Genomic DNA, 26,505 nt, shown 5'->3' on the forward strand with positions numbered 1-26,505 from the left:
TTATTCCACCTTCCCCCTCTGCATCTGATGGAAGCTTTGCATCTGTCAGAAGTGCGAGTAGACACAAAGCATAAACACATAGAAATGAGATGTGTCAAATAAAACATGATGGTGGCATACGTTTTTTGGACTAAATTCTCCCATGACCTTGAGCTTCTCTCACTGGCACCAACTGGATGAAGCCCATTTGAGGATAACTGCTGCCACGAGCCATCCACAAGTCAGGATTCCCGGCTGCCCCTCGAGATTTTACTAGCACGGAGCAGTTGCAGCAGAAAGGAGTGAGCCCCTGCAAGTTGAAGGCAGCGTTAAAAGACCATAAAAGCTCTTGCCCCCTTGAAGGAGTCCTCCCTGAAATGCTCTTGATCCTTGTTTCTTCCCCCTTTTCTCTATACAGAGCAACAAGCTGGGGGCTGCCCCTTCTCTCTGCAGACTGCTGTGAGTGGCCTCTGCTTTTTTTTTTTGCTAATACCACTGTGTAGCACAGGCAAGAAACATATCACATAAGAAAACAAATGCAGGGTCAGCGCTCAGTTTTCTTGCAAGTTCATTAAACCAGCAGTGTCTGGAGGCGTCTTGCCTAAATAATTTTGTAATAGAAAACAGACTCTTGTTGCTTTCTTTTGGGCTACTATTTTTATTTGGTTGTTGTTCCTCAAGCATTTTGGTCCCATTTCAAAACTTGCTTCAATTAAATGAAGAGGAGTTTTTTTTGGTGCTTTCCAGTTTAAAAGCTGTGCTACTACTGCAAAACTTCTAGGAGTCCTCTGGATTATGAAGCTAGGATTGACAGGGATTTTCCTGACAAAGTAACATTAAAAAAAAAACATGTAGATTAAAAATTTGGAAGAAAATAAGAAAACCCTCCCCCTTCCCTCCCCCAGCCGAGGTCTCCTGTTGCTGCTTCTGGCATGCATCACATCTTTGAGGATACAGTATCATGAGAAAACTGTCACTTGGTGATGTATTAGGGTAATATATCATGAGAGCATCGTTTCTTTAGAGGATATGGGCAGTAAAAGACATGATTCTGGCCAGACAGAGCAGCAGGGGACCTTGCTTTTTTTTCTTCCCTTTTCTTTAATCTAGCTCTGTTTTTGTGTTGTACAGAAGTGAGTTTCTTCATGGGATATGACTTGTTGCAGAGTAAGTTAGGAGGCCCATTGGGCTTTTTAAACTCTTGAAGAAGTACATGGCCTCAAGGGCTGCTTTGTTCAAAGTTTTTAGAACAGGCTCAAGCCCAAAACTAGAGCATTTGCCACTGCCTAAATCTCCAGTGTAAGGGTTGAGTAAGCAGACTTCAGATAGAGAAGGCAATAAAGATGCAACAATTGTTTGGATAATATATTTGTAGATTTAGCCCATCAAAATGTGATGAAATTATATTTATATAAAAAAAAAACCCAAACAACAACAACCAAACAGTCAATGCAACTCTTTTAAATAAATGACAGATTAAGTTTTTTAATTCACATAAGTAGAAGAAATATAACTATTGGTCAGTATTCACTCTGTAATAGAAGATATAGTTATCTCATTCAAAAACCAGGAACTCTGAAGTGACAGACTCAGTTTTAGGTGTTCTTTTATTGTTTTCATGGTTTTGTTTTTCCCTCATTGGCAACATCTGCAGGAAAATAAGCTGAACATGGTCTATAGGGCTAGGATGGCAGTAGTGAAGAAGCAAAAGTGTTGTTAGGACACTCTCGATGGGACTGAGTTAATTTTTGAGATGGGCTAGAACGTGACACAGTGGCTTCATCTAAAATATATTGAATTCAAATGATTTAATAGGTTATTTTAAACCTTTGGCACAATCTTCTTTACCTTCTATGAACTTGGCTTGATAATACTTCAGTCCCTTCATCAACAATTTTTTGGGGCTGTCTCTTACTCTGAGTCAGAATTTTCTTAGATTGTTTTCAGACCAGTTTGGCTGGGGGATAATATGAGGCAACTTCTCCTCCAACCTGTCCTATGGCCCGTAAGGGGGATCAGCAGAGCAGCGTGCTCCAGGAGCTAACGCATCCAGGGCACCGATGCTCTTCCACATCTACTGACTTCAGCTGTGTGCGGATGGCTTCTGGATCAGCCTGAGGTAGAGGAAGATTTTATGGCCCTCAGCTGCCTGTTCACTTCTCTGGGAGAATGAATTCTGCCCCGTCAGCTTCAGTCAGGGTAAACCAGGCTAAGCTGCTTTTAAGATACTCATTTAACTTAAAATAAATTGGGCAGTGATGATCTGAAAAGTTTTGCTGGCTGATCTGAATGACTGGGAACATCTAGCAAGGGGGAGATCGTAAGCTCATAGGGTTGAGTCAGTGAGCCATAGCCTCTTCTAGCAGCACGGGTACAGGTTTGCACACTTGGCTTCAGATCGACAGGTATTGCCTGTGACTACTGTTTTCTTAGGCATTGGCATCAGATTTGGGTGACTGATAATTAATACAAATGCTTCATTGACAAAATAGAAAAACTATTAATTTGGGAGTTTTGTTGGTTTAAAAACATATTTAAAATTCACGGGAAAAGCCATGAATTTGAAATGCATGCACCTTGTGAAATGCAAAGGTGTGTTCTCCCAGAGTAACCCCGGTGCATACCCTTTCCCTGAAAAGCTGGCTCCTGGATTACTATAGGTAGTTTTTCAAACTACAGTATGAACTACTGTGAAACACATGAAGAACCTGTCTCTTATTCCTAGAAGACTATCCTGCTATTCTGGTGATGGGTAAAGAGTTTTGCCTTTAACTTTACAGCTGAAGAACTCTATGCGAAGTGGCACTTGGAGGTTGAGGTGGAGGCAGGGAGATGGAGAGCTGAGCAATCTGGATCCTGCTCTGGCTTTCTCACTAAGTTAATCTGCAGTTACGGTCATTGCATCTGGCTGCGTCTACTTTGCCGTAAGCTCACCGGAGCAGGGATGTACTCCTTGCACGTGCTTATACAACGTCTGATGTAATGGGACCTTGATCCCAGCTGCAGCCTTAGCAGTTACATTAATGGAAACAAACATTAAGAGGAAGAAAGCGCTTGCTTTGCACCACATAGCAGTGCAGTGGGCTGCTGTTGGGGAGCGTTGGGATTGCAGCAGGCCACCGAGGTCACTTTCCTCATGCTGGTGAACATCATTAAGCACGGTGAAAAAAAGAAAGGAAAAAAATATCTGTTCAGTCTATAAGGGGTTGTGAGTGATGTGTCCTGAATGACTTGCGCATACTCATGCCTTCCTCGCAGCGGTGGGGAATACCCGTCTGCAGTGAAAATTGGTGTCATCTTTCAGCGGGGCCTTTGTTTTAATCATCTTTCCTGGGGAGCAGGGAGAGCTTGAATTATGAAGGGGATGGCTGATGCTGGCTGAGCACCACCACAGGGAGAGGCCAGATAAGCTAAAGAGATTAGGGGGATGAGGGGATAAATCGGAGGCTACCAAGTGCTCTGCTCAAAAAAAAAAAAAAAAGGAAAGAAAGACTCCGTGAACTGACCTGGCATGTTTTGTTCCTCATGAAATACTGTCATTTGCATCGAATGCAATTCATTCTGAAAGCACGGTCATGTTGTGCCACGGGCAAGGATCTAATGCTGAAAGTACTGAAGCATATGTTTGGCTTCACTCCCATTGAAACTGAAGACATGCTTAAAATCATAGGGATTTTCTCTCTGAGGGGTGAAGCATATGCCTTGGTGTTTGTAGGTTTATGTGGGTAAACAGAGAGAACTGTATCATTTTGCAGAGAACAGACATTGTTTCATAGGGAAATATTTTTTCCACCTTGAATTTAAAAACACGCCTACTGTGCTAAACCATTTTTGTTTGCTTTTGCAAGGAAAAAAATACTACCAGATAATTGGAGGGGAACAAGGGAAATGAGACCTTTTGCTCATCTCCCTTAACAGTGGTTCGAAATGTCTGCAAACATCTCTTCTTCGGGAGTGGTGTCTCCTCCCTGAAGCCAAATCATGTGGCTCTTGCTCAGGCAGAGAAAGGCTGATGGAAGACAGCAGCCCCCCAGTATGAGCAAGGGTGGCTTGCTTGCATCAGCTCCACCCGCTAAAGGAAGGTTTGTAGGTCAGACCCGAGACACTGAGTTCCAGGCAGGAGTGCCAAGGGAGCGAGGGTGTTATTTTCAGAAAACACCTCAGGATTTGTCTAGACCATTACTTACGCACATGCCTGAGCCTGTTCTCCATAAGCGTAGGTGCAGCACACGCTTGGCAGCCTGAGGCTCCTGAGCTTTGCTGAGGGACAGAGCCTGTGGCCAGCGCTGGCCCAAACCTTTGCTCCTGTGGCCTGCATGGGCTAAGCGTGGCTCCATGCACACTCAAGAGGATGCTCTGGCCACGTGTGACACCTGGCAGAGAGCCAGCAGCGTGGCTGGAGAACGTGTGGGTCATGGCATGCAGCGTGAGCCTGCCCTATGCCTTTGCAGTGGAAATGTTGCCTATGTGACTCGAGTGCACTTGTCTCATTAATTTTAAATGGCTTTTTCTTCTCCTGAGGTCATATGTGCATATTTGAAAGCCGCATCCCAAATTCCCTGGGGGTAGCTTTTGCCATTGTTTGCAAATTTTTATTGTTTTGGCGGATGATCCCACAGGCTTCTCCTGGCAGAAACCTAAGGACACTCTGAACTACTTGGTGGGGAGTCCTGTTAGAGTTACTAGTGGGACTGTGATGAACAATGGTAAAACCCGAATGTTTCCAGGATTAGCCATTAGTGGTAGTTTGTATTTCTACCTAATCTGCCTCTGTTGCTTTTATTATTTTTCTCTACACAGCCTTTTTTAGTTAAATGAAAGTTTAAACAACATTTTTTCCTATTCAATATAAATAGTTAATAACTTCAGGGTACCAGAAATGCAGTGCAAGCCTCTAAAAGCATTTTCAATGCATTAAAAAAGAAAAAAAAAATCGGACTCTCACCATAGAAATCCAGCCCTCTGAGAACCTGCATCTGCAAGGTCTTCAGCAGCCAGCTGTGACAGCACCACAGCGGGCTCAGGGTACTGCTGATAGAGGCACTCCTTGGTACAGCCCTGAAGAAATGAACTCCTGATTTTACTTTTTTTTTCCTCTTCCAAGCCAAATCCAGGTTGAAAAGAGCCATCCTCCTGGTGGCTGCTGTGAACCGGCAGGAGCCCAGTGGGGAACCCTGTAGAAAGTTGGCTGTGGCTTCCAAGCTGTGGTTTGGCACACGTCCTCTCCAAGACCTCTGCCAAATATTCAGATTTCTTTTTAGTGGTTTTTTTTCTTTTTCCTTTTTTTTTTTTTTTCCTTTTCATGTTGGTATTTTATTTAACTGTACCACATGAGCTTAGGGCCGTTAGCTTGATATACTTTGTCACCAGAATGGGTGATTTTGTGTGGAGTTCTTTGATGGAAGGTAAAAATATGAGGTGTATGTAGAAGGTGAACAAATTGCGTTGAGAGGAGGTTGTAGTAAAGGTAACACGAAGCAGTAACGCTGCTATTAGGTCTGGTTAGTGTATCTCTCCTGTATGGGAATCTGACATCACCTTTACGTGCCAAGTTAAAGAGACCTCTGGTTCCGACTGGCAAAGCGTGGGAGAGGGGAGAAACACTGGCACCCAACAAAACGTTCTGATCTTTCCCCAAACACATTAAAAAGCAAGTTCTCCAGCAGTCGGGCTCGGTGAGCACAGGAGAGGAGTCCAGGGTGATCCTCCAGCACTTCTTTAAATTTTCCTTTCCAAGGGAGTCTGGGATTCCAGTGTAAACCCTTCGCCGAGCGGAGCGCTGGCTGGGGAGTTGCGTCAGCTGTGGCAGCATTGTTCTGGAGCAGCCTGACCTCTTTAAAAAAAATACGTATTTTTCCAACACTAATAAAAACCTTAGCTGAGGTTCTCTCCCTTTTTGTGTGTGTGCCTGAGCACTAAATTAAAAAAAAAAAAAAACAACCCAGATGTGAATCTATAAACCATCTGTTTAAAATAACTATTGTGCAGGACTGTAATTAAAAGTTATTTATTATGAATCTTGGGATCCTATTATGGATTTGACTGACTCCCAGGTTTCTGATTTAGCAAACGGTTTATGTATTTATGAGCCATGTGTCTCTTCCGCACTTCTTGGTGCCAGAGTGCATGTCCTTTAAACAAAAGAAAAAAAAATCCCCTACCCTCCCATAACTGTTGGCTTCTGAATGTTGCCGTCTAAGAAGTTTTCTCTTAAGAACAGCAAAAATCAAAGTATCTGAGAGCTTTCAACAACTCCAGAGACGCTGTTGACAACACAGATGGAGGTTTGGTAATACAGCTCTCCTGCATGCAGCTACTTAGCGACTTTTTAAATGTATGGCTGGGACAAGTAATGAAATGTTACGATGACTGGGGGCAGGAGCAGAAATATTTGGAAGGAAAGGATTTGTTGCTGAAGTGCATTTGCTCTCCCCCTCTGCCTTGCCCTTGTGTAATGGGTGGGAAGGAGGCAGCAAAATCGAAACAAGCAGATGGACAAGTAGACATTAGAAGCAGTGATTTGGGCAACCGAGCGAAGGCAAAAAAACTAAGAAAAAAAAAAAAAAGCAAGCTCCTAATGACAATTGCTCTTTGTTTTATCTTTGTACTTTTACACCCAGTGGGCCCAGGAGATCTGCACTGGATAATGCCTGACTCCAACAGACTAAACAATGATTTACCAGCCCTGTTTTATCTGCTGCTGTCCTATGATTGATCAGCATGGTACATTAACCCTTTCCTCCACATCTGCTGGCCTAGTTTTCCGCAACATATAGCACTGCGATAAAACAACAGGGTTTTTTGAAAGAATTTTGCAATTAAATCCGGTCCTAGAAGCAGCAAGAGGCAATTGGATGTGTTTCTCCACAGCTACACCCATCTCTTCATAGGACACGAGGGATTTTGCTGTGAAGGCTACGCCAGGGCAGTGTGTTGCAATTGTGGCTCTACCATATATCTGTTCAGCAGAAAGCTCCAAAAGGAGCAGTGCTGTGCTGTGCTGTGCGTCGCACCCTGAAGAGCATCCCAGCCCCGATGGGCAGGGACTTAGGCACCTCAGGGTGGCATCTGAAACAACTGGTTTTGGAGCTGTCTGGGGCTTGCCCATAATACCAGCTAGAGAGGGGGAACATCAGCTTTGCAAATCCAGCCCCACCGAAGTGCTTTTTCATGCGGGCAAGGATTAGCTCTGTTTACCTGGGAGACACAGAGCTGTCGCTGCAGACAGGAGGATGCAGCTCCTCCTCCAAGGGACAGAGCTGCTCTTGCTTCTTTTCTTTAAAAAAAGGATGGAGTGGAGGGGCACAGTCAGTGTGGCACCTCCTGCCCACCTTTTAGCACCATGCTGTAACAACTCACCTTTGAGATTGGGATCCAGGTTTGGTACCCTCCATGTCCAGAGGCAATTCAAAGATTCATCTCCTCCTTTCCCCACAAGCATCCTCCTGGTCAGGACCGGTGCCTTTTGGGAGCATGAGGAACAAGCCCCTCTGCTGCTGAAGCTGGGCCGCTGAGCAGCAAGTGGTTCAAGGTCCATTGGGATAGAGAAAGGAATTATGATGTGTAGCCTACTGCTTAACACACCCTTCAAGGGGGAAGGACCCTTCATTTCGCATTGCTGCACCATGGGCTACTAATGTTCTTTATGTGGAACAGCTGCTTAATGTAAAACAGCCCTTGGCACCAGGGCATGCACTCCAAAATCTTCCCTCACAGAAAACATGGCTGCTAGGGTGTACAGCCTGGGTCAGTTTTGCTTTCTCTTTCCAGTTACTCCCATCCTCACCGGTAATGCAGGTCCTGAGTTTGGAGTTGGGCCGCCAGCATTGCTGGTGATAAGGGCAGAAAAGCAAGATCCAAATTTTCTTGCCCCCTGGGTTGGCTCAACGGCTCCGAACTCATCACTGGCAGAGAAGATTTCTGGTTTAAGTGATGTGGGGGAAACAGGAGGCTTTTCCTTAGGAATGGTAGCTAGCAAGTATCTCCTGTTTGAAATATGCATGTTGGGGTCGTCCTTAGGAAAATTTTGCATCAGCAACAAGAAGCAGCCACGTCAAGGTGTACCTGAGGGCAGAGGGAGGCAGCTGGTGTCAGGGGAGAGGCTTCGAGGCTGCCTGGGGTGCTAGGCTGAGCTAGCAAATGAGGCATTTGCCCCAGAAGTCCCCTGGGAATCAGGGAGTGGAAAGAAATACAGAGCTGTGCTCTACTTTTTGTCCCTCTCGCTGCCATCTGCAAGAATAATTTCTTCCTTTGAAGAGGGCGTCCGACAGGTAGCTTCCCACTGGACACCACAGTGTGGGGCCAGCCCAGCTGGCTTGGCCCAGGAGGGCACTGTGCATCTTGCAGGGGTGCAGGATAAGTGCTGTGGCTGGGCAAATCACCTTCTACAAGGAATATACTCCAAACCGGATTCAATCCCCCTTCCTTCAATCCCGCTTTCACCATGCAGATTTTCCCACAGATAAGGTAATGGGGCCGCTGGGCTTATTAAATCTTTCCCTGAGTAAACGCTCATTAAAGAGAATCAGAACTTCACAGAGCCCTTTAAAAGACAGACTGTTTATAGTCGATCTGGTAAATTTGATTCTGCTGCCCTTCAACAGGCTGTATGGAGGCAAAGTCAGGGGCACTGTGTTTGCCTAGAGGGAATCAGGATTTCACCCTGCACTCTAAAAAGAAGTTGTTGGGCTGTGCCATGGCTGCTTTGTGCCACTCCAGAGCTACAGACCTGCTGTAAATTCAGCTTAACTCATCAGTTAAATGGCATTGATGGTTGCTCTGCAATGCTGGAGCGATGCAGAGCTGCCAGCACGTAGCAGTAACCAGCAGTGACCTGGCTTTTTACAGTAGTCATTTGTGTGGCTGCAGCTGCACTTTAGGGCCTGATTCTCATTTGCTGATGTCACACCAGCTTGGCCAGAGCGAGTCCTCATTTACACTGATAAGATTGAAATGCCTTTATAGCTCCCATCAGATCAGGCAGTGACTTTGAAGAAAATAAACGTCTGATTTTAGACAAAGGGCTGGAGTGTAATAAAAGCTGCGTGTTGTCCTTCACAGGCACCTTGAATAAGGCCACAGGGAGCAAAAGAAAAAGACTGGAAAGCACAGCTTCTTTTCCTTCAGTTTTATGATTTACATTTTTCTAGCCCTTTGATTTTTTGGTCTCTAATTAAGTCATAAGATTGGGCGAGGTGGGTGCTTGCATTTAGTAGATGGCCACCTGTGTCACTTAATGAACTGAGCTACTAATTATAGGTGGAGGTGACTTCAGAGGGCTACTCTTAGCCAGGAATTTCAAATAGCAAAATTTTACTGAACAAAACGCCCAAAGTATTTGTTTTCTGCCCTTATTTAAAGGCAGGGATGACCAGAAGGGTTGACACCACAGGGGCAAGGCAGGCCATAAATTGGACTATTTCTCCTGCCCGCTGTCGCACATCCTCTGTTGACATCCCTTAATGTGGTCAACGTGCTCTTTGGCCTTGGCCATCGCTGGCTCTTTGCCATAGAAAGATGACACTATAATGCACAGTGATTCCAACTGCTTGCGGTGTTTCATTGATTCTCAGCATTTTGGGAAGAAAGATGAATTACGGGAGTCTCTTTTCTAGTATAGTATATAGTAGCCTCTTTTGAAGGACCTCTGGGTAGCTAAAAATTACTTTCAGCAGCGGCAGAGTTTTATTTACTCTGAGGTTGCCACCTCCTCCTCAGCCGTCTGTCCTTTTGTCACCCTGAGAAATGGTTCCTGAGCTGTGTGGTTCATGGGGCAGCACCTCAAGACCCCGAGGGTATTTTAACAAGCACATTGTGTAGCTAGTTGTTCGTTTCAGTGAAGCAGATTTCTTCAGTGGGGCATGTTTTCTGTACCATGGTGGGTAGCGGTCATGAATTACCATCTAAGTGGAGTTTAAACAATGTTTACTTGGCCTCCTGGATAATTCAGAGACCATTTGTTTTCCACTGCATTCCTTGAAAGGGAGAAAGGTGTTTTGAGTCACAAGGACCTCTCCTAATTGAAAGAGTAGGTTGCTAGCCTCATGTTTTATTTCTGAATCGCAAGAAATGGTAGCCGTGGATTTGATTTGCTTGCAATAGCTTTTGTCTGTCTATTTCTTTTTTTTCCAGAATAAGGAAGTGACATGCAAAAGGGAGAAGTGTCCGACGCTCTCCAAGGACTGTGCTCTCGTCATTAAGCAGAGAGGAGCTTGCTGTGAGCGTTGCAAAGGTGCGGCTCCCTTCCTATTGTCTCCCTCTTTTTAAAATGTTATCTTTTCACATTTACGTTGCCAGAGATAGAACAAAGTCAGGAGCTTCTCAGCTGGGACTTGGCTGTCACCAGAGGCTAGAAAAGGGCAATAACCATAATTAAAATAAATATGTTTACAGAGCTGGTGGGGATGCATAAATTCACATATTTGTCCAGTAATTATTAGTTCTTGCACAGCGATAATCCTTTAGAAAGACATCTTTATTGTACTTCATGGGTATATTGTCAGTCTTTGGAGAGATATCTCCTGCTCTGACTTTATCAGAATTATTTTAGGTCAACGTCAATCCACTAGTAGTCACTGGTCAATAGGAATTCCTTAAATTTTTTGTGTGGTTGGACAGAATACGAGTAATGTTTCTGAGTAATAAAGAGCAGAGTAATGATCCATGACTATTTCTATTTCTTTTCATACTGCAAACAAACCAACCAAATTGTATTCATTTTACTAAATATCTCTGGATTCAAGTAATAATATTGTAATAATATTTTTATTAAAGCCAAAATGGAAAAAAATCTGAACATTATACATTTATTTATTGACTAGCATTCTTCCAAGCTCTTTAGAATGAAATTATTATAAAATATATATTAAAACAATTAATTATGTAAGCATGTATGGCTTGTAACTACCATGCTTACCCACATGAAAAATGTACAAGTAGATGAAAGTGAAAGCTACTCTTTTTCTTTTTTTTTAATATATATTGGGGTACTAAGTAATACGCTCTAAAAGACTACTTTTGCTGAGGCACTGCTGATGCAGTCAATGAGGTGGAGAATATCAGATTCAGACAGCTTTTCTTTTCATTATTTTAATCTGATGTTTAATTCCCCAGTGGTGATAGAGTGGTTTTGAGAGGGAGATAGGGTAGGATAAATTGTTGGGAAATGCAAGCATTTATTGTCTTCTCAGAGGAAATACAAATGCAGGAAAACAGATTATGCTGAAATTCGGATAGAAGAGACGTATGTTGGATATGTGGTTTTTTTCTGGATGGCTGCAGAGGTGTGTTAGCTGCTGCGTTCATGATTTGCTTCTATGCTGCAACTTTGGAAGAGGCTTGGCAAGCCCAAATTCGAGGATTTTTCTAAAAGTCTGACAAAAGGAAAGGAAATTAACTGGGAAAAAAATTGTAGCATTACTGAAACAGTAAGAATTTGTAGTTGCAGGTTTCACACAAATTAAATATAATTTATTTCCTTTGTCAAATTGTGTTTAGTGTCAGCTTTAGAGCAAAAGGTTCCTAAGTGTTAGTTAGGCTGGAGGTTGACTTTTCATTTCCATAATGGGATATATTGTTGGTTAATTGTCTGAAAATTTTATATGTGTAGATAGGCGTATGTGTGTGCATGCATACAGAATAATTCTACACTAGAAGAAAATTAGTGTTTCAAAGTTGATGATACACATATTATTTTAATACATTACTTTAATTCAGACTTGTAAGATTTTTCTGTTTAACCTGGATTGGGGTGATTTTTGTCTTGGTAAGTTTTTGTTCTAGACAGATGCTTTTGCATCCATCCCATCCACAGGACATTATTAACAGGCTTGGGCCTTGCTCTGCAGACAGGTATGCCTGAAAGTGTCTAATAGGAAAATTAACAGGAACTGTTCAAGCATGGAAGTAGGAGCCACATGGATAATCGTGATATAAGGAAAAGGAGTTGTGCATTACAGAGATGTTAGAATCCTTTGGAGGTATCAGTTAAGTGTATGGATGGAGAGATCCAACAAGATCCCTCACCCAAAACTACTAAAGAAACTAAGCACCCCTGATTTGTAGAGAAACTCTTCTCATCAACAAATAACTAACAGGTGGTGACAAGGAATGGTTATTTTCATAATGGGAAAAGATTACCAGCAGATCCTTGCAAAGGTCTCAACTGGCCAACATGCTCAGAAATGATCTAGAAAAGGGTGAAGAAGGGCAGAGAGGTTGCTGCTGCTGCCCTGATCTCTTTAGCACAGTAAAGGAGGAGGGCTGCCTGCGGGGAGCTGCAGGAGGTTCTTAGGACACTGAGCAACTGATGACAAAATGGCAAAGGGAGTTAACGTGGATGGGAATAAATGGGTGCAGGCAGGCCAAAATGGTCCTAACTTTGCAAATATAATACTGGGTCCTGAGCTGACAATTAGCCATTAAGAACTGTTTCTCAGTGTTATAAAAGTTACTTTTGTGGCAGGATCAGCTCAGCACTCAGTAGCTCTCCAAAGGGAAAACTGAACGTTGAGTGTATTAGGAAAGGAGTAGGGTACCAAACAACGTGCCCCATTATCACTCTGTGTGAGTCTATGGTGTGCCCACTGAGGGAGTACCAGCTAGGCTGCGTATTTTTGCTCCTCTGGAGGCTAAAGTAGAGCTAAAGAACTTGCCCTGTATTTTTCCCTTTTCCCTAGGTGTCTGTTATTGGCTGTTGTCAGAGAGAAGATATTAGTCTAGAAGGACATTTGGTCTGATCTAAGATGTCAGCTCCTATGTGCTTAAGATGCAAGAACAGCTTTAAATTTCAGAATTAAAAAAAAAAAAAAAGGCTCTCAAGGGCTTAATTTTCAAAGTGAGTGTGAAATTTCTGAATAAGGTCTTCTGCTCTTTCTGAAAGGGAAAGCAAAATATGCACCCATATAACTACAGCAGTCCCGACACCACACATTGTCACTGGGTTGTCCTGGTGCCAGGGGAAGAGGCTGATAGAGACACCTCTGCCCCTGGGGAGGCTGCTTGCCCTCCTGCCACTCCGAGCACTGCTGAAGCTCCTGCTCTGTTCTGTGCAAAATCCCAAATTAGTGTCCTGTGGGAAGTATTTGGGGAATCAAGGGTGCAAACAGCAACCTGGCTGGGTAAAATTTCAGCTACTCCCTTTGGTGTCCCAGCGGCTCCTCGGCACTCCCCGCACGGAGCTGGGCTGCAGCCGGCACTTGGCCCTGCAGCGCTTGTTCTCAGTTGCTATTTTGTCAGGCTGCCAGAGTGCCTATAGGGAATGCAAGCGGGAAAAGGGAAACAGGGATTTTTTTTATTTTTTTTTTTAACTGGTTGCATTTCATTCAAACGTGAACAAAATGTTAGGATGAAAAGACATCAGAACCTGATGGCTTTTTTTTTTTCTTGGCTTCATCCCCAAAACCTAGAAGAGCTTAATCAGGCTTTATGGGCTCTCGCCAGCTCTTTTTGAGAGCTTCACATCTTCCTACCTCATGAAGGAATGAATGAATGAATGAATGAATGGCTGCTGTCATTTGAGTACATCGGGAGGATAACATCAAGACCAAAGGGTACATTTCCAGAATTGGCTTGTGTAGGGAAGGAAACCACCACTCATGAGTCATTTGTGACATTGCTGCCAGGATATTTGATTCTGTTCTGAGGAGTGCGTGAGGGCTGGGTATGTAGGCCTAGTATCTCCGATAGCAAAGAAATCATCTGAAATGCAGAAATACTGTGTGCCTGCTATGGTGCATCCAGCCGAACTCCCGTATTTAGAGCCCTGCGTACAGGAGAAACGGAATTGTTAGAAGAAGATTTTTCCTGCAAATGATTGTGTGCTGAGTGTAACCCCCTTCCTTCCATCTGGGTATTTGTATGCTATTTAGGTAATTCCTAGCACTTTTTTTTTCATTTTTCTTAATAAACCAAAAAGTAAGAAACAGCAGCAAGTACAGCTTTTGCAATCAGAAAATCCACTGTGGTGGAAACAATATGTTATCCCTAATGTATTAAAAACCTGGGCTTTACTTAAGATCTTAATCCAGACTAGTAATGTGTTTTAATACTGTTCTTGACTTCAGGCCTGTAGGACCTTGAATAGTAAGGTTGGTGGGGCAAGGCTCTTGATGGGTGTTTGCACAAAGTCTGGAGCAGAGAAACGTAGGCTCCCTGCTACAAGGAGAGTGCAAACAACTAAGTGTCATAGTTAAGATTTTTGGCGAGATTATTCTTCTGTCAGGTACTGTAGTTTATAAAACATACCATATACCTCTAACATACTATTAATTTTGAAAATATAAAAAAATTAAGCCCTCTTATTACTTTAGCATAGGCTAAATAGGCCACTTTTCATCTTTCATTTTCTTTAATATGTTTAATGAAAACATATGAGATCATTGAGATTATAGAAATAGATTTGGCAATGTTTTCTCATTTATTTGGACGGAGACCTGTCACTTGGATATAGAGCTCTCCGCACCTCTAATAATAAGTTATTTGCTCTCTGAGTAAGTGGTATTACAGGCTCAGGGCTGCATAAAGTTTGCTTTTTTAAAATGGTGCACCATATTCTACTCTCTTATCCTAAGAATCTGAATCTTCTATGGATGTACAAAGACAAAATTGGTGGGTATTTGTTACAACAGATAAGATTTGTTAAGTTTCTTCCACCTCCCGTGTGCAATTTTGCTTTTTCTGCCTTTGTTAACTTCTGAGAGTTACTGGGGGTGGGGGGGTGGGGGTGGGGGGTTGTTGTGTGTTTTTTAAAAAATTAATTTAGTGATCTTAGAGGTTCATGTGCTATGCTTCATTGATCTGGAGTCTACCAGAGAATGGAATCACAGCCCAGGCAACAGCAGCGCTAGTTCCCCTGAATAGTGAATATCCAAAGCTATTGTAGTTAATTGCACATTTCTTGGAAAGAATATACAATATTATGGTGGAGGATTGCAGCCAATTTCAACTATTAGGCCTGGCTTAAAAAGGAAGTTAGAGGGAGGTTATGAGTTTATCAGTGATCTGGCTATTCTACGAACGCCTTGCAGGAGCCATACACACATTTGGTGCCTTGTTGACCTGTGGACGCCCCTAGTGTGAGACAGCTGGTACCAGTTTGGTGCCCTCCTGTGAGACTGGCCAGGTGGGTATTTGTGGGGGCCCTGATTGGGGCACCATGCCTTGCCACCCATCCTCACATGCTCTAAGGCAAGCTGTCAGAGGCAAGGGTGCGACCTAATACATGAATGGGGGGTGGGGGTGGGCTGGGAAGATGGTTATGTATCTTCCTGCTAAAACTTTTTTCACCTTCATCTGAATAATCTAGTCCTGGCATCTGTCAGAGACTGCTTATGGAAAAAGATAGTCTGGGGACATAATAAAGACTTAACTTTTCTCTTGGCTTTTCTCACTGCCTCTCAGTCTTCTGATAACTTGCTCCAGCTCTGAACCAGGAGGCCTGTTTGTTGAGGCTGGAGATACAGGTTGTTCTCAACGTTCATTCAGTTTCTAGCTTTGTATTTCAAGTAAAGGCAGAAATTTTGAAGCAGTGACGTATAGATGCTAAGGACAGTGTCATCCGGTACCATCACAGTGGCAGCTTTGATTACTTCTGGTTATGCCTAGGAAAAGGTCTCTATCTCTCCATCCTTTGAGTTAACTCTTCTTACAAAGGCCTTAGCAGATACATTTCACATCCCTTGAACATCTGGTGTATACTATCGAGTTCAATAGCACCTCAAATTTCAGTTTTTCTTATTACCTTGGCTAACACACTTCTCCATTTATGTAAGAAGCTTTTAATGAACTGTCTTGTCATGTTGTCATAAATACTTTTGCAAACACCAGTCTGCAAACATCAAACGTCGGTTACCCAGACTTTTGTGATCACAGGGAAGTCCTTGAGGATGCTCATGTTAGAAAACAGCACAAGACCTCCATGCTGATATGTTGATGCACTTGTACCTTGTGTGTGGACATTGTGTCCAGTGCAGCATAATCAAAGGAAACTGAAGACCAGGATGGAGGCTTCATGCAACATCCACATGTAACGTTTCTCTGGAACAACATGATAAACATCTTAGGACACTTAATACAGGAATAAGAATTTCTTTCACTGTTTGAAACTGTGAGCTGTACTGATCATGAATGATTTTTCTGGTGTGAGGAGATTGGGTATAAATGGCAAGTAATTGTGTCACCAAGCAACATCATTCATGACACCCCTCATAACCATGAGACGTCACAGTTCTCCAGCTGCCAGGCTTGGCAAGCACATCCAGTATCAGCTCAAGATTCAATGGCAGCTCTAACTTCGTGGCATTTTGGATCGCCAGGATCTTATGGATCCCAGAGAGCAACTTCCCCCCCATATATATTGTGAAACACAAGACATTTGAGAAGGTGAAATTCAGTCCCAGTGGGGTGCAGGGGGCAAGAACAGCACTGGGAAGAGCTGATTGTTCCTGCTGCTATTTGGTCAGTGAGTATGAGCTGCTTTGCATCATGTGCCTGTGAACTGTGCAGTTCTGGCACAGTTTCACCCCATGGTCACCTTGCTCTGCTGTGCTGCGCACCCTTTCCGTGGCCCCTGCACCTTGTGTCCCCTGGGTATTGTAACTGCGATGGTGCAGCTGCAAATAGGTTTGATTGTGCTCAGTTATAAAGGAAAGAGTTGGATTTTCACTACTTAGAGTTACACTTAATAAGCATGGGAGATTTGGTATATATTTTCATGCTTCTGTGTTGACAAATGAAGACCAACATTACCCAATAGGAAGTTTAATTTTCTAGCAGCTGTCAATGGCTTTACCATCATTAAAACATGTAAAAGTATATTTCATAATAGGTGTATGTATGATTCACAGTTCTTTTATTTTGGCCAACGGTTTTCATGCCAGGGAAATACTGCAGAATGTGCAAATTATTGGTGGGTGGGTTTTTTTTTTTTGTTTGGGGTATTTGGATTTTTTTGTTGGGCTTTTTTTTTTTTTTACTTTATTTTATTTGATTTTTGGTGTGGTTTTGGGTGTTGTTTTTTGGTTTTTTGTTTGTGTTTTGTTGTTTTTTTTTTTTCCAGAACTGCTATTTAGTGTTAGCATGCCTGAATACCTCCCTGAGGATTAATTTATCAAACACTAAATAAAACATGTCTTCTGACTGTTTTCTTTTTCCTAATGTTTATTTTCCATGCCAATAGAGAGGTTACTTTTTTAAATAGAAAGTGGAGGGAAACCAAGAGAAAGACTTAATAGGAGAAGAAAGATCCTGAAGAAATGAGGGATGGGGAGCCAGTCTATTGTGCACCAATCTATCACTTTCTCTTGGGAGAAAAAGGAAATGACTTGTCTATAAAATTCTCATTAGCCTAAAATAAGCAAAAATCTCTTCTGGAATCTTATTAGGCAATGTCAAATTGAGTAATAAAGGCTTGTTTTTAATGAACTCCTGAGGACACTGGTTGAGCTTTAGCGCTACTAAACTGTCTCTCACAGTCAATTTCCCTATCGTCATGATACTGCTTGGTGCTGGGGTGTCTGGAGTAAGAAAAAAAAAGGGTCATTTAACAATGTTATTGGATTTGGAAAGACAAATGACTTCCTGATTGCCAGCTTGTCCACATGCCAATAACAAAATCTGCTATCATTTGTGTTTTTTGTTATTCCAGTCCAATTCCACATGAAGATGCTTTTTTTGGAATTAAATTGCTCTCTTTCAAACTAAATTGGCCAAAGGTTGATTTATTATGTTTGCAACTAAGGCACTCGAGTAAGGTATGCACAATTTTGAAACAAAGTAGCTCAGTTCGTAAATTAGAAGTGATTTAACTATTTTATTGTCATTTTTTGTGCAGTAATGACTCAGTTCTAGAGGATCATTTTGCCTTTATGAGGTGACTAGAAGGTAATTAGCAACTTCCATGGCATACACAACAGTTGACCAACTTAAAAGTATTCAGTGGTTTGGTTTGATTCAGATAAGCAACTTTCAGCTTACTTGTTTATCCAGGACTTATCTGAACTATTTGGCTTGAAGTAGGTAGTAGGAACAAAACCTGCAGCTAACTGAAAGTTAATATGTTACATTAATAAAACACCAACTATTCTTAAAGAAAGAAACAGGAAAGACTAAAAAATTAGGACACACTCCTTGAATGATATGAATCACCTTAGCTCTGTGAAAATTCATATAGACCACTGCTATTTAACTTCCTTCTGTGTGCAGAAATCTAAAGGTTTTCTTTACAGGGTATATGTCACGGGGTCAAATTTACCTATTAATGTCAAATCTGTTACTTTTCATGTACTCCTTAGAATATTCTCAGGCTTTTTGGATTCCCCTCTTGAAAACCTCCTCTGTAGCCCTTTCTTTTAAAGTTTTCTTTAAAGTGTGTATTCAGGCAGAAGTAAGTGGGTGGCATTTGTGACTGTGCTAAGCTCTGATCTTTCTTGATTTATTCTTTTCTCCTGCTCTCCCTTTCAAATGGTGGATGGAGACAGTAAGTTAATGTCATAACAATTCCTAAGGGAATTAAAATGGCTTTTAGGAACCTGAAGTATGTTCTGCCATACATCAGGGACTTTGCTGATGCCTTTGGACATGTGATATTCAGTGACTGCTACTTTCCAAACTGAATGTGGTGGACCTTTAACCATGGGCAAGCTAGATCAGCTCAACTGAGTTGGCACATGGAGCGAGGCAGGTTTCACTCAGCTGAGTTTAGGTGAGGCTCGTGAACTTCCATGCTATGAGTAGGTGGGTTAGGAGAGTCCGGGTATATGTTTGTGGGTGTCAGCTGAGAGATTTGTACATTGAAAGTGAGGTTCAGAAAAACTTAGCTGGTATGCGGGCTTTATTTTGTTTCCCTTTTGAAAAGTGAGTGGTGAGTGTAGCTCTGCAGCATCCAGAGGGCAAAGCGTCAGGGCATGCCTCATCAGAGACAGGCTAAAATCTCACCTGGAGATTGTAAAGCCCTTGCTTTCTTGCCCTCTCTTCGGTTTGCCTGATGTTCAGCCTTCCCCCAGCTCTCACCAAGCCTGCTTGCATCACTGGCTAACTTTCCCCTTTGTGCCGTTTTCCTTAACTGAGCATCTGCTGAAATCCAGCTCCCACCGTGCCTCATGCTGGTGCTTGCATGGTACTGCTCCATCTCCCTTATCCAACTGCTGGCCTGTGCCAAAGCTCAGGAGCGATCTTAGTATTTCCAATGCTTCCACAGACTTTTCCATCCTGCTCTCCATTTCCAAATTTCCCTTTTCCCGCCTGCAAGCTCTCCCTGCTGTGGTTACATCTGGTGTGCTGTCCCCCAGCGCTGGCTACCAGTGACAGAAATGGCTTGTGGGTAGGTGGAGCTGGGCTTCCCCCTTGCTCCCTTGCTGCTTTCCACAGGGGCAATGGCTGGTGCTGCAGGGCAGAGGATTTTGTAGCATACCTCAGTTATGCACCTCAAGGGAGAGCAGTGGTGACTGCACAGATGCACCACCTTCATGCTTTCTTGACCAGACTAATCCTTGAACTGAAAATTTCAGTTTAATGTGCACAGCGATGCATGCAGATTAGCCCAGGGTAATTAGCTTTCTTACAGAGGAAACATTTAAAATGAAAGAACATAATTGGTGAGCAAATATGCAAGGTATTTTGCAGTTGCTAGTTTCCAACATAGCCCTTGATTCTGTATAGTGCTGAAGATACCAGCCCCGTCTGGTAAACCACATTTAACATTTATTTGGGTATTTAACAACACAGCTCGTTCCATCTGGAGTGTCCAGCACACATGTAAACTCTTTCTCAGACTGGGACCAGTATGTTAGTATGGCCTTGGCTACTGCAACTTGAGGATGCTAAAACACATTGAGCAGGCTCTTGATATACATTAGGGTTTGCACTGAGCAGAGAGACTGTGCTACAGGCTTAGCCCGGTGTTTTTCAGAATGGGACTTCAAAATGTATGAAAGGAGTATATGGCTTCGTGCTCGAGTATATGGCTTCATCCTCCTCCCTTGACATGTTGGCCTGTGCATGTCAAGAGCTCCCACAGAACTGTAATATGCTGAGAATCTGAACATTTCTTCGTTATTCAGAATTGCTTCATAGGCACTTTGCTACTTAAAAAAAATGCATGCTTTGTGCCTTTCAACATTTGTCAAAGATTGTTATCGCAGCCAGCTCTTAGACTACTGACCAACTCCTTAAAAGACATACCTGTTACAGCTTAGGGAAATGAAATGGCCACAGCGTCTGCAAAATTTCTCCTGTGTTGCTCTGCATTTAGCATTTCTGAATACTGCAGATCCTGAAGTACAGGTCTTCTGTTGTTTAAGATCTGAACTGGAGGCAGTTAACACATTTGTACATGATCTTTATATATCAGGTTTCCTTTACATTTTGGGTTGCATTCAAGATGGTTTTTGTGGGGATTTGAAGTTACTCAGCAGTTCACAGCTGTGACCCTCAAGTTTTCTTGTACAGTGGGCTGAAAGGTTTGCTGTTGTGAGGCTGATAACTTGCATTTGTTTTCAGAAGGGCATAAAACGTAGCCCAAGGCAGTTCAGGACAGTGCAGCCGACACAGCAGAGAACGACCGAGGGCAGCTGCTGAGGCAGGGTGTGGAAGGAGAGTGGTGCTTGCGGCATTGTTTGACCAATCATAGTTTTCTACTTGGTGACTCTATGTATATGATATTTTTTCAAAGTCTCTGGCAAGACTCCTGTTGATTTCTTGGGCTCTTTGATCAGGCTCATTTTGAATAAAATAGACTAGGAAAAAAAACCTCGAAGCAGTAAATGGAAAATGGGCATTTTTCCTGCAGAAAACTGGGGTATGTGTTCCTTCTAATTTTTTTCCAGAAACACTTTAAGTCACCAAAGAATTAATTTTTAATTGAAACAATTTTGCATTCATAAACTAACTCTTTTAAAACAAGTATTTTATTTCTGCTTAATATGTCTTTTCTAGTTTTGTTTTTCCCATGAGTTATGCTTCTCGTTTTGTTCCTTTTTGCTTTTCCCTTTTGCAAGATACCAGAAAACAATGAAAGAATGGGAAGGGAAACTAGTAGGGAAACATGTAATAAAAAATGTGAAAATTAACGTTTGGGTTTTTGGTTGTTTTCCAAATGGCTCAACGGAACTTCATTTTGCGCAAAAAGTGTGTGCTGATCCTATGCATGGGCAAACCGACCTATTTTTCTGTGTACAAAGCTGTCATATAGCACACAAAGATACATAAAGCCAACCTGTGGGACTCTAATATGTCCTGCTCAGAGCTTCACCACCCACACAGAAGAGCTTGATGGCTTTTAGTTTATGTGGATGTTGATCTCTTCTGTCATGAAAGTGAAAAGGTATAAAGGAGGGGTAGCTCTGCCAATGTCACTTGGTCCATGCCAAGCTGCGCTGGCTGAGAGCTGTCCTGGGGGTTTTGGTTAATGGATGAGGATAGCATGGCCAGGCTGGATGATGAATGTTTGCAGCTTTTCTCTTACCGTTTCTCCTCCCTCCCTTCACTCCAGTGCATGAGTAGCTGAGTGGCTCCTGAACAGGCTGTGGAATAAGCATCGACATCCATTTTTAGTCAAATTGTCACTGATTCAGGTTTGTCTTGAGCGGTGGTAGTTAGTAAGGAGTTTGGCCAACCATGCATCAGCAGCAGATGTCTGGGGTAGTGATGGTGCCAGCCCTCCCAGGACATGGTCCTTCAGGTCTGTTCCAGCTCCCAGCTCTACCTCTTCCCTTAATGGGGGGAAGAAGATGGGTCATATTTGGCGTGGTGCTCTGTGATCCTCAGCAGCAGCCTCCCTCAAGATCATTGCGTTTGGCTGAGCTGACCAGCTTGTCTCTTCCTCTAGATTGCAGTTTTGGAGGAAACACGTACAACAGCTCCATGAAATGGCACCTCCCTAGTAACCCCTGTGTTACATACCAGTGCCAGGTAAGGCTGTCATCAGCGTCGCGCTAATTGAGTTGTGAGCTTTACTCATGAAATTCTGAGCCTTGTTTTATCCAATTCAAATCAGCTGAAACATTTTATACTCGAAGCACAATAGGGACCTTGCATTTAAAGTAGTTTGAATCCACTCAGACGTGGCCAGCTATAACCAGATGTTCAGAAGGGTAGGTGTTATCTGGCTTGAGTACCGTGATACTGAGAGATTGCTGCAGGAGGGGTACGCAGCCATGCCATTTCATGCTGCCTTGACCTTGAAATAAGTCCTCCTTTTTTTCAGCATGCTAAGCCTTTTGTGAGATACAAACTATTACTGTAATAATCAGACACTTATGTGTGTATGTGTTCACAGGTTTTACCTGGGATGTTCTTTAAGAGAAACCCACAACCATATCTTCTTTTCCTAGGCTCCTGTGCTGTTACCACTGTGGTATTTTTGGTAGTTTGCCTGTTTGCAACCACAACGTGTGCAAGATTGTCCATTTTCAGGCACAAACCAAGTAATTACATAAGGAATTTTAGGTTCTGTCTGTGAACAGGTCTGCCATTTTTGCTGACAGTTGGATCCGGTTTTAGTAATAACACTCAGGCAGCTACTAAGAATTGCAGCTGTTGGAAAGAGGAGAGATGGATGAGACCTGCTACAAACAGGAGAAAAGAGTTTCAAGATTTTTTCTGTGATACTTCTGTTCTATGAAATTCACCTGCATTTTTAAACTACGCAGAATGAAGTTATAGCAGCAGTATTCTGTATCCTTGCACTTAATGAAAAGATACAATGTGAATTTAGATACTCTTATTGCTACTAGCTACTCATGGAATGAGCAATTCTTTATTGCCTGCTTCAGTGTCTAAATGCAGTACTGGGTGATCCTCTTTACCCTAGATCCACACATCTGAAACCAGGTTTCCCTGTCCTTCAACTGCAAAGCTGCAAGCAGTAAAAAAAAAAAAAAAAAAAAGTAACAGCCTTTTGTGCACAGAACCTCACACCCAGATTTGTTCAGGAGGACTCTTGACTTCTGGGACAAGAAGTACAGGAAATGTTAATTTACTAATACTTATCAGGCAAAGCATCAAAGATAAGCGTCTCCCCTCTACAGAACAAGATGCTTTTGTCTGCTTTCTAAGTCTTTTTTTTTCCTCCAATGGGAAAAGGACAAGAATGCCTCACGACCTGCCTGTTTTCACCAGAGCCACATGGCAGATTACTGAGCCTAAGAATTCCTGATAAAGCAGGATTCCTTTTCCTAAGAAGGTGCTTGGTTTGTTACCTGATGCATTTTAAGGCAAAGCCTGTGTCTGGAGTCAGGGAGACTCAAGTGGATCTTTTGACTGTGGATTAACCTGAATTCTGATAGCAGGCAGCAGGTACAGACAGAAAAGATGTTTTGAAATCCAGTGCTCCACACCATGTGCCGGGCTTTAATTGCACTGCTAGTAATTGTGGATTTTTGCTTGTTAAAGCAACCACAACGCTAACAACGAACATGTCTGATCTGCATCTTTTTCAGGAAGGAGTGATAGTAGAGTCGGAGGTACAGTGCGTTGTTCATTGCAAAAACCCTTCCAAACTCACGGGAATGTGTTGTCCTGTGTGTCCAGGTGAGATTTCATGGGAAGATGCTGTTCCACATGTGCAACTGTATTTCTGATGATAAATATCATTACCTGGGAGGTTGCCTCTATTCTTCTCCGTTACGCTTGACAAGTTACTAAAATGTGGGCCAGTGGCTCACAATGTACCAAATGATGGAAGAAGAGAGTGCTTAATATTTTTTAGTAGAGGACATGCAGACTAGGGGTTCATGGGCAATAGCCTGTGATGATATCCACAGATGTATTTACATAATTTTTCAGAGGTTCTGTCAGCTCCTTTTGCCCGGCTGATGACTGGGATTTTGTTAGAAGGGGAAGTATAAGGGTAATCCTGAAAAAAAATTAAAGAGAATCATTTCTGGAAGGGGAGTGGGAATGGGTTACCTTTGTGAAGCATGGTAGCAAACTAACATGATTTTATAGATTAATCTGATTTTTAACAGAGGTTTTGTAAGCAAGCACTGCTCCAGTTGTGATTGAATGGGTTTATTATATTCTAATAGGTTATAATTTTTGCCCACATCTAATATAATAAACTCAGGGAGTAAGAACGATTAGTAAAAAGCAAAAAGCTTGTTGCAAAGCCACTTTTGATGGAAGACCTGGCAGCCTTGACTTCACTAGTGCAAATTTATCTGCTGTAGAAGGATGCTTGCTTTCCCCCAAAAGATACTGAGGGGTTCTCAAGCCTTTGAAGGCTTCCAAAGTGATTTGTATCAGAGAGGATGGTACCATTTACTTTCCATGTTGTCCTATGGTGGGGTGTATTATAGAGAAAAGACAGTCTTCTATCCTGAGCTAAACTTATTCAAATGCTGTTTTCCAGGTTGTATATTTGAAGGGAGACTTTACAATGAAGGAGAAGAATTTAGGCCTGAAGGAAATAAATGTACCAAGTGTTCTTGTATTGTAAGTATTTGCCTTTTGGCATTGCATCTCCCTGTATGAACTTCAAAAGCCACATTATTATTGCCATAACAAAGCAAAAAATATAAGGAATTCAACACTGTTATGCATTCTTCTCTTGGAGTTCAGGTTTCTGTTGAAGATTTCACTGTGCTAATACATTTTATCACTCGTATTTTGAATTTAGCACCTTTTCTGTGACTTTACGCTGTAGGCAGAGCAGGTTATTTGAGGGTCAATGTGTTACATTAGAGATGCTTTTTTGTGATGGGATCATGCAAGAAGAGACAGAAAGCTTTTCGGGCTTCATCTATTGATCAACACTACTTATTAGATGTTTCCTTAAACCGATCTTTCACAAGGATTCCTTTCAGCTGTATGCAGCAACGGTCTTTGCTCTGAATTACTGAGTGAAAGGATGAAGGGTAGGCTACTTAGGCTGTCCCAGGTGGATTTTGGCTTGATGTTTAATGAAAAGGTCATATCCTGGATTTTATTCTTGACTAGCAACAATAGAGAGAGGAAGTAATAATTGCATCCTTTGGGTAATGAGCACAGGCTTCTCATTCACTTCCATTAAGGCAAAAGATAATGCTGTGTGAGTTGGGGCAGATAACTTGGGCTTCATTGGTGTGATCTGTGAGACTGGTAAAATGCAAAGTTCAAACCACTGCTTTTGTTACAATCGATGGGCTGGTTGACAGCAGATAATGCAAGGCTGGGGAACTCTGCATTTCAGTAGAATGCCAAGAGTTCTGTCAGTACCAGACACAGCTCTCCTGCATCATGAAAATAAAATAAAACAGGGGAGAGAGAAGAGTGGAATTCAAAAATTAATAAGTTTATACACAGACACATATGCACATTTAATGAAACTACTGCAGAGAACTTGGACTGGTTTGTGGGAGAAAAAACCTGGTAATCTGCAAAATTAATTTACGTTAAATCATTACTTCTCCTGTAGAGAATCGGGCTACTCAGGTTGTTCTGTTGCGTTTGGTTTTATAAAGTTTTAATCCTGTAATAGTGAAAATATGCTGTCGCGCATGTCACAGTGATATATGCCCTGGGCTTCTGCTCTGCTGAATGCCTCATGTCCCAGGCTGAGGAACATTGCTCCCTTTGTACTTGGTGGGTCCCCCTCTCAGTTCAGCTTCAGCTGCAAAGCAGTAGCTTTATGCTCCAGCTTTCCTTAGTCATGTTCCTCAGGGGAAGGCAGGTCTGAATGGTTGAGAAGTCTGTGGAGACATGCTTGAGTCTTCTCGGGCTGCACTTTGCTCTTTCGTAAGTACTGTACAGATGTTGCCTATTGCCTAGTTGTTGGTGTGCCAATATTTCCTTGATCAACTTTCCTTTGTTCCCTAAACAGCAAAAGCAACTGTGCTGAGAAAAGCATGGGAGGTGGGAGGTACTTGAAGAGAGCTATATAAAGAAATATAGGAGTATAGGGTCAGACCTGAGGGTCTTTCCTGGACAGCACACATCAGCAGACCTGGGCTGCAGAGCCCAGTCTTTGGAAAGCTCTTTGGGAGTTCAAGTTTGTGGGATTTTCAGCTCCAAGTGGTGCCTACTAGATACTGTTGAGCTTCTAAAGAATGCAAACTGGGTGTTAAGATGGGTGGTTTTTGTTGTTTTTAACATGCATTGCTTGTGCAAATGAGGAAAAAATGGGCATCTTGGGAGCTGGGGATCCCGGTCTCCATGGAGCAGGCTGGCTGGCTGCGGGGCTTCCCTTGCGCTCCGAAGGGTGGGGGAAGCCAGGGCACAGTTGCATGGGGGCGATGCGCTCAGTCCTTACCTGCCGTGCATCCATTAATATGGTTTCTGCTTAACACCCCTTGTGGTTCTGGTTATTGTCACTGCAAACCGGACCTAACCCACCCAACTGATTTCATGGAGGTCACCCAAACAGCCGTTAGCTAATAACTTTTGGGTTGCTACCGAGCCGGGCAATGCCGGCAGCAGTGAGACAGAGATGAAAGGCCCTGTATTCCATTACCAGTCTCCTAAGCAAGCCGCTCCTTGGGGCGACTAAGATTTCGCGCTGAAAATGAAAATGTATCACCTCTCACTCAATGCATATTGCCTGTCAGGAGCGAA

The 26,505-nt window shown here is 42.7% G+C and overlaps 1 protein-coding gene across 12 annotated transcripts in view; it reads left to right on the forward strand.

The window, feature by feature from the left end:
* BMPER (BMP binding endothelial regulator) overlaps positions 1-26,505 on the forward strand; it is a gene marked incomplete at its 3' end in the record, with an annotated part of 150,602 nt that overhangs the window by 18,520 nt on the left and 105,577 nt on the right. For all 12 annotated transcript variants that reach the window (XM_080383303.1, XM_080383292.1, XM_080383298.1 and 9 more), the window contains exons 3-6: positions 10,111-10,210; positions 21,803-21,885; positions 23,415-23,505; positions 24,326-24,408. In XM_080383303.1, coding sequence (XP_080239429.1) covers positions 10,111-10,210; positions 21,803-21,885; positions 23,415-23,505; positions 24,326-24,408 — 357 coding nt within the window. The remainder of the gene's footprint in view (positions 1-10,110; positions 10,211-21,802; positions 21,886-23,414; positions 23,506-24,325; positions 24,409-26,505) is intronic.

Source organism: Falco punctatus, assembly GCF_963210335.1.
Source record: "Falco punctatus genome assembly, chromosome: 4".
NCBI lineage: Eukaryota > Metazoa > Chordata > Aves > Falconiformes > Falconidae > Falco > Falco punctatus.